At 42.9% G+C, this 8,993-nt stretch overlaps 1 protein-coding gene across 1 annotated transcript in view; it reads left to right on the forward strand.

Annotated features, from left to right (window-relative positions):
• The window catches only part of LOC101860826 (aconitate hydratase, mitochondrial), a gene marked incomplete in the record, with an annotated part of 43,257 nt that overhangs the window by 30,818 nt on the left and 3,446 nt on the right, over window positions 1-8,993 (forward strand). Inside the window, 6 exon segments of the mRNA XM_013084592.2 lie at window positions 2,808-2,965; window positions 3,547-3,805; window positions 4,699-4,904; window positions 5,850-5,947; window positions 7,255-7,348; window positions 8,739-8,871. Of these exon segments, the coding sequence (XP_012940046.1) occupies window positions 2,808-2,965; window positions 3,547-3,805; window positions 4,699-4,904; window positions 5,850-5,947; window positions 7,255-7,348; window positions 8,739-8,871 (948 nt within the window).

Here is an 8,993-nt window from a genome sequence, read left to right on the forward strand (position 1 = left end):
GGGGGCGGGGGCAGAGAAAGTTGGACCTGGCCATGGTGTCTTCCAACCATTTATAGAAAGAAAGTGAAGGGTGGGTCGGTAGAAGGGGTTGGGCGTTTGATTGTTTAGATCGACACAGTAACGGTCATTTTGTGCTCGGGGAGGGGGGGGGTAATACACATAACCTATAAACAGAAACAACAGAGGGAAAGAAAAGAAATACGATCTACCCGTGGCGTGAGAACGATAGGTAGACAGAAACAACAGAATGAACGTTTAAGTTGGAGTTTGGGTTTGAGTAAAGAAAAGCACAATGACGGACATATAGAGTAGGGAAGAAGCAAGACAGATAGACAGACACAACAGAATGGAAGAAGAGAAGAGCAGGGCCTTCCAGTGCCATCCTCCAACCACCCATGACAAAAGGAAAGAAAAGGGATTAAAAAAACAGATGGGGAGAAGTAAACAGAGCAAAATATATTACAATAACATAATGACGATCATAAAAAGGTAGATCTACCACTTTCTTTTTACTTTTTAGAAAAGAGAAACACATTTCTCTCTCTCTCTCTCTCTCTCTCTCTCTCTCTCTCTCTCTCTCTCTCTCTCTCTCTCTCTCCTCCTCCCTCCCTCCCCTACAGTAGGCATGGGCCAGTGTGTCCAGTTTGCAGACAGGGTTCAGTGGTTTCTAATATCTTGCAAGCCAAAGTGGGAGATATTGGGTGAAATTAGTTGAAAAACCCAAGCTCTCAAAGATGAGTCGAAAACTAACAGTGTAGCAGACTGTTGTTTTAGGGCATTTTAGGAGATGAAATATTAGATCTGTTGCCTCCGACTGAGCTGGGAACTACTGATTTTGATTTTCCAAGTGAACAGTTTTGCTTCGATGAATTATCAGCTCACCATGGGGTACATTCATTATTAGTTACTGTGGGGTACATTCATTATTAGTTACTGTGGGGTACATTCATCATTAGTTACTGTGGGGTACATTCATCATTAGTTACTGTGAGGTACATTCATCATTAGTTACTGTGGGGTACATTCATTATTAGTTACTGTGGGGTACATTCATCATTAGTTACTGTGGGGTACATTCATCATTAGTTACTGTGAGGTACATTCATCATTAGTTACTGTGGGGTACATTCATTATTAGTTACTGTGGGGTACATTCATCATTAGTTACTGTGGGGTACATTCATTATTAGTGACTGGGTCAGCCTGAAACTACACACAGGCTGAATCTGGCCCTCAGGCTTTAGTTTGCCTAAGGGGGCTCTCGTGGCCTAGAGGTTAAGGTGTTGGCCTCTCATTCAAAGGTCCCGGGTTCGAATCCGGGTAGCGACCGAAAAATTTCTTCTCTAAAATTGTCTCCTTTCACCTCCTTTCCTGCTCTCTAGCAATGTTCTGTTGTCTGCTTTCATTTCCACTTTCTGCCCCCACCCCCTCACCTCCTTTGCCCCTCCTCTAGGCTCCTGACTCTTTCTGCAGCCTTTCTACTGCTACTCCTTGGCTCCTCCTTACTGCTGTCTTTCTGCCACGCCCCTGATCTTCTGGTAGGAAAGATCTACACCTAGCCTTCTCGAACAAGGGCGAAAAATCTCGGAGGGTCCATGTGCAAGTTGCGCACGTTAAAGATCCCTTGGTGGCCTAAAATTGATAAGAGTAGGCTTCGGCCGCCACCTGGGCAAAATTCAAAATTTCCTACCAACTGAAAATATTAGGTGTGTCCCGCGCGCTCATATGACCTATGCAGTTGCGAGCGCCGTAAAACACTTTACAAAAAGAAAAAAAAAAAAAAAAAAAAAGTTTGCCTAAGCCTGTCTTACAGCTCAGAGGGAAACTGCACTCAATAACTTTTGCAGTTTTTCTTGTGCTAGGCCTAAGGATATTGACTAAGGTCCGGTGTTTTGGATTACTATGAAGATTTGTAGATTCAAGCCGTTTGGATGTTTTGCTCATTTAGATGTACTAAGCTTTTACATTTTGGAAAATTCGGCACCTAAAAGAGGCACTACTCACTGCTTCCCTGGTCTCTCTTTGTCACATGTACTCATGGCATTACACAACTGTCTTCTGGTTGCAACGCTCTTAGTCCTTTCTGATTTTTGCCTCTGAGTACCTCCCCAGGGCAGTGCTACGGACTAAAGTTGTCTTTAAGCCATTCCCAAAGGGGGGATATTAACATGTTCTTATGCACAGTAGAATTGTAAATGGTCTGATTTATCAATGTCATGCTCCTGTACCAGAACAACAAAGGGGGAACTGCTGCTTTTTCTTTCCTCATCCTCACTATTGTCATTTTTCCTCTACTTCTTTTGTATGTTTGTTACTCTCTTGTGAACTGCTATTTCCAGGGTGCCTTGATCGTCGAAGCAGACTTTGTGCTGTTTAGGCTAGAGTGGTGAGCAGAGTAGGTTGGGATTCCCCGTTTGGACTTCTCTGTTGACATCCACCCCTTGGCGCTCATATGACCTTAAGCAGTTGACATCCACCCCTTGGTGCTCATATGACCTTAAGCAGTTGCAAGCGCTGCAAAAACCTTGCTAAAATAATAATGCCTTTGAGTGAGAATATGCATTAATTGTTGTTACTGGTCTCTTTATTAAACTCGGGATTTGAATTAAAAGAAAGTTTTGTGCTCATCTCCCCTTTCTGTGAAAAATGTTGTCTTTGTGTTGGTTTTTTCATTTCCACAATTTTGTGGGAGTGGTCTTCTTCTTCAAATCACCCAAGAATCGCTTCTTAATTAACCAGCCACCATTCAAAAGTGTGGTGGAGTGTAGAGCTCTTCAACTGACTGACTGTGTCAATAATTTCCGCAGGCCTCATCGGCAGCTGCACCAACAGCAGCTACGAAGACATGGGCCGCTCGGCCAGCATCGCCAAACAGGCTCTGGAACACGGGGTCAAGGCCAAGGCCGCCTTCACCATCACGCCAGGCTCGGAGCAGATCAGGGCCACCATTGAGAGAGACGGCATGGTACGTACTGTCGATCTGCCAAGTACTCTGATAAAATCGGAGCTCTCCACTTTTTTGGGTTTTTAAAAATCATGATAGAATCCTGGTCGGATTTTCATAAAGCTATTTTTTTCTTGAATTCTGTTTCCATTGGTCGTGTTCAACTTATTGTGAATGACGTGAAAATACAAGGGTTTATTTATATGCGGGGGATGTCTTTAAAGTAATTTATGAACACTCGCAAGTTGATGGTGTTATGCTGTTAGTAGAAGAAATATATTTATTCTTTGACTGTTTTTAAATTTTTAAATCATGGCAGAGGTTGATTTGCAGGTCTTTAATTAAAATCAGAAGTCGGCAAGCTCTCTAGGTAACATAAAAGTTCCCAAGGCTTACTTTGTGTGTCATCTCCCATCATTTATATAGAAGAGTTTTTTATTTTAAAAAAAATATTTTTCTTCCTGCGGAACATTTTTTTCAAGAAACCAGTGCGTGTCTGTTACTCTCTTGTAACACCTCTAATCTTCGGCACTGATATGGCTTAAGTGTGCTTCAAATGCCGCAAAACTCTTACTATAACTAAAAACTTTCTATTTGTGTAGGCCTCTACCTTGAGAGATATCGGTGGAGTGGTGCTGGCCAACGCGTGCGGCCCCTGCATCGGGCAGTGGGACCGACAGGATGTGAAGAAAGGGGTGAAGAACACCATCGTGTCCTCCTACAACCGCAACTTCACAGGCCGCAACGACGCCAACCCGGCCACACACGCCTTCGTCACCTCCCCTGAGCTGGTCACGGCTCTGGCTATCGCTGGCGATCTGTCGTTTAATCCTTTGACCGATGAGCTGACAGGGGCAAACGGTGAGTCTGAAGGGTGGGAGCAAATGCAGTGGAGTCGGCTTAAACCATAATGGGTAGGACCGCTGGACTTACCGAAATATAACATGGGGGACTGCCAGATTTTATTTAGTTAAGTCGTGTTTTTGGTTTTGAGGTTGCTCAAACAGACGAAGGAGAAAAAAAAAATTGAGGCTTTTATTTTCTTTTGGATTAGCTAACCGAGTTCCTCTGTAATTTGATTGCTTTGATGAGTTTCATTTATTCATTTCTTATTTTATCCTTTCCCCCGGGACGGTGCTTCTGACTGAAGTGTCTTTAGGCCATTCCCAAAGGGGGGAACATTAACCTGTTCTTATAGTATACACAGTAGAATTGTATATGGGCTGATTCATCGAACAGCAACAGGGAACTGCTGCTTTTTCTTTCATAATACTTACGATCGTCACTTTCCTCTACTTCTTTTTTATGTGGCACACCCTTGTGACCTGCTATTTCCGGGGTGCCTTGATAGTCGAAGCAGACTTTGTGCTGTTGAAGCTAGAGAGTAAGTCTTATACCCTGTAAGGACTTCTCTGTTGACATCCACCCCTTGGCGCTCGTATGACTTTATGCAGTTGCAAGCGCTGTAAAACCCTCTACTAAAACAAGCAAACAGTTAATCTATCCTGCCACTTAATTCTTATACATCTGTTGATAAAGCTCTTACTAAACAACAAAACGTTTCAGTGGGTGGTTGGCGGGTGCTCTGGTGTGGTTTGCTTCTTCTTTCCTATCAAACATCTATCGTCCTTATCTTCCCTCCTTCTTTTTTATGTTACTCTCTTATAACACCTCTAATCTTCTGGCGCTCATATGACCTTATGCAGTTGCGAGCGCCGTAAAACCTCTACTAAAACAAAACGTTTCACCTGCAGGCGAGAAGTTCAAGCTGGACAGTCCGTACGGCGACGAGCTGCCCCAGGCTGGCTTTGATCCCGGCCAGGACACCTACCAGGCGCCCCCGGCCGACAGCAGCTCCGTGCAGGTCCAGGTGGCCCCCGACAGCAACAGGCTGCAGCTGTTGTCTCCCTTTGACAAATGGAACGGCAAAGATCTGGAGGACTTGTTGGTTCTCATTAAGGTACGTTCTTTATCTGCACATTTGTTGTTGCTGTTTGTTTGTTTTGTTTCCTGACACAGAGTTTGAAATTGAGTGAAAACTTTGAGCTTGGATATATCTGATAGAAGCAAGAGTAATTGAGATACAGCCTTGTTCTTCTGGGGTCGCGAAATTGTGGCACAAAAAGAGTTTAATAGGATGTGATGACGATATCTTTCTGTTGGGGTCGCGACATTGTGGCACAAAAAGAGTTTAACAGGATGTGATGACAATATCTTTCTGTTTGTAGAACACAAGTTCTTGTTTTAGAAATGCAATGGCAACACGTGGATGTCTGGTAAAATTTCTCCCTCTTGTGACCGTGAGTGAGTTTTTACGAGACCTACGTTGTGCAGTGTTTTACGTACCCGCTGTACAGTGTTTTAGGTACCCACTGTACAGTGTTTTAGGTACCCACTGTACAGTGTTTTAGGTACCCACTGTGTACAGTGTTTTAGGTACCCGCTGTACAGTGTTTTAGGTACCCACTGTGTACCCGCTGTACAGTGTTTTAGGTACCCGCTGTACAGTGTTTTAGGTACCCACTGTACAGTGTTTTAGGTACCCACTGTGTACCCACTGTACAGTGTTTTAGGTACCCGCTCTACAGTGTTTTAGGTACCCGCTGTGTACCCGCTGTACAGTGTTTTAGGTACCCGCTGTACAGTGTTTTAGGTACCCGCGTTATTGTTGCTAGGCTCACCACTTGACAATTTTAAAAAATAGAAATTTTATGCATATATGCATTAAATAATGTTCTACTTAAACACCTTTTAAGTAATTTTACCATGTGATGTCCCTTCGACTGTGAAGCGCATTGAGCATATTTTAGAATATGGAAATGTGCAACATAAATATCATCATCAGTGTTATAATTATGATGATTTTTATTATTATTGTTATTATTGTTATTATATTTCTCTGTAGGTGAAAGGCAAGTGCACCACCGACCACATCAGCGCTGCTGGCCAGTGGCTCAAGTTCAGAGGTCATTTGGACAACATCTCCAATAACTTGCTCATCGGGTGAGTGTTCTGTCTTCTCTAGGCTTTGCTTTGTCCCAAGTGTTGTTGTTACGAACGTGGATATTTTATGGTGCGAGAGACACAGATTTTGAGAATGTGCTTTTTGGGGATGTTGTGGGTAGTTGGCAGGTGCTCTAGTGTGGTCTGCTCTTTCTTTCCTATCAAACATCTGTTGTCCTTTTCTGTCTTATTTTTATTTTTTATTTTTTTCTCTCTCTAGTAACACCCATAATCTTTGGCACATATATGTGTCCTATTTTTGTGTTGCAACTCGATTGCTGTAAAACTCTTACTAAATACCAAACTAAAGGGGGATGCTGAGAGTGTATGCTCGAAGGAGATGTTGAGAATATTTTGTACCTTTTTGATTAGACTACCTTTGTATTCTTTTATTTTATTGTGGGAATTTTGGATTAGAGTGCTGTTTGGTGACTGATTATATGGCTCTTTTCGTCTATGCAGACGGTCAATTTAGCTTAGCTTAAGATGGTCTCAAGGTTGTCTTCATGCAGCTTCTTTCATGGCTAATTCTTCCTATGTTTAAAGTGCAGATTCTGTCGCAGTGCTTGCATGTCAGTGTCGTAGATCGAAGTTCTGTATTTCTGCTGTTTTCCTTTTGTCGTTGGCGCTTCTCAGCCTGGTTGTTTCTAAAGCTGCTCTCTAGCATTATAGTTCTTTCCTTTATCATTTTCCTCCATGTTTTCCTGTCTTCAGCTATTTCTTCCCAGATGCTGACATCTACTCCAAGCTTAGATAAGCTGTTTTTGCAGGTGTCTTTGTACCTCAATTTTGGTCTTCCTCTTGGTCTCTTTCCCTGGGCAAGTTCTCCATAGAGAAGTTGCTTCGAAATCCGGTTGTTGTCCATTCTCTTGAATCTTTTTAAACACATGATAGTTGTCATGCTCTGGAGGTTTGCGCGTGCCAACACTTCAACATTTGTAACCTTGTCATGCCACGAAATGCCTAAGATCTTGCGGCAGCATCTGAGATGGAAAATGTCGAGGTGCTTTTCTTGTCTGCTGTACAAGCTCCATGTTTCAGATCCATAAAGGAGTGTGCTAAGGACACATGCTTTGTAAATTCTGTTCTTTTCGTAAATTTTGATCTTTCATTTTTATTGTATTACTTTCTATTATATTCTGTATCTGCTCTGGCATCCTAATGTTCTTCTCGATTCTATTTTTTCCCCCCATGCTAAAGAACAATTTCGTGTACGTGTAGACATGTTCACTGAAGTATGAAGAGTTCATTTGTCATGTTCACTGAAGTATGAAGAATTCATTTGTATGTTTTTCTCGCTCGTGCAGTGCTGTGAACATTGAGAACGATGAAATGAACAAGGTGACCAACCAGCTGAACGGAGAGTCCGGTGGTGTTCCTGACACAGCCAGATATTACAAGGTGAGGGTCACCTCGTGTGCTGAGATGGTGCTGGTTCTTTGCATGGCTTTGTTTTAGCGGTTTGTCGTTTCAGAGAGTATTATGGTTTATAGACACCTGACAGCAGTTTGTTGTGTCGGAGAGTATTACGGTTTATAGACACCTGACAGCAGTTTGTCGTGTCAGAGAGTATTGCGGTTCATAGACACCTGACAGCAGTTTGTCATGTCGGAGAGTATTACGGTTTATAGACACCTGACCCCGGAACTTCCCCCTATGTGTCCCTTGTGTGACTATGCATATGAGACTGTGGATCATCACCTGTTCCACTGCACAGCCCTAAATGACATCAGAGCTACCCTTCTCCCTCCGAGACCTAACATTGACAACACACTATATGGAACTTTACAGCAACTGCAGCAAACCTGCACTTATCACTACATGGCATTGGACAGAAGGGCGAGAGCCCAGCTGTTGCTGGATCGATAACAACAACAACAACAACATAGACATCTGACAGCAGTTTGTCAAGTTTGAAGAGTATTACTGTTTATTGACACCTGATAGCAGTTTGTCGTGTCGGAGAGTATTACCATTTATAGACACCTGATAGCAGTTTGTCGTGTCGGAGAGTGTTACGGTTTATAGACACCTGATAGCAGTTTGTCATGTCGGAGAGTATTACGGTTTATAGACACCTGACAGCAGTTTTTCGAGTTTGAAGATTTTATTATGGTGTGTAGACTCCTGACAGCAGTTTGTCAAGTTTGAAGATTTTATTATGGTGTGTAGACTCCTGACTTGTTTCCCCCCAATGCATTTCTTCAACACAATCCTCTGCCAATAGTTTTTGTATGTGGGAATATTATTATTCCTGTTTTTGGAGAGGTGGGGGGGGGGGAGAGATTGATGGATGAGATGAGCTGTTCTCAGATCCTGCATAAAGGCTTCTCAGTACCCTATGGTCGACTGCTTGGAACATTTTTACACCTAAAAGTGACGGATAGTCCTGAAAAGATGGAACATAGATGGAGAAAAAAATGGGTCTCATGGGGGGTGGGGGGGCTACATTCATGTGTCCACAAGATGCTTCAGTGGGACGTATCTTTTGAAATGTGGTTCATTCATTGAAGGTTTTATAATTCTTTTAGCTGTTATTATAGTTCTTGTGGGTGGTTGGCGGGTGCTCTGGTGTGGTTTGCTCCTTCTTTCCTATAAAACATCTATCGTCCTTATCTCCCCTCCTCCTTTCTTGTAACACATCTATTCTTCGGCACTCATATGACCTTATTGTGCTGTAAAACTCATACTAAAACGAAACGATTATAGTTCTTGAGACTACATACTAGATCTATACTCTGTGTAATGTGATAGTAAAATTCATTGTGTACGTTTTTATTGTATCGTGCAGGCACAAGGCAAGGGCTGGGTTGTGGTCGGAGATGAGAACTACGGCGAAGGCAGCAGTCGCGAGCACGCCGCTCTCGAGCCCAGACATTTGGGCGGCCGCGCCATCATCGTCAAGAGCTTTGCCAGAATTCATGGTAAGCGTCGGAACAATTGTGCGTTGGTTTAGGCTGTCGAGTGAGTAAGTTACTTAGAGGCCAGTATTTATGGGAGAAAGTCATGTGTTTTGTGTTTGAGATATCTGATGTTTTATGGGGGG

This window comes from Aplysia californica, unplaced genomic scaffold (assembly GCF_000002075.1).
Source record: "Aplysia californica isolate F4 #8 unplaced genomic scaffold, AplCal3.0 scaffold00304, whole genome shotgun sequence".
NCBI lineage: Eukaryota > Metazoa > Mollusca > Gastropoda > Aplysiida > Aplysiidae > Aplysia > Aplysia californica.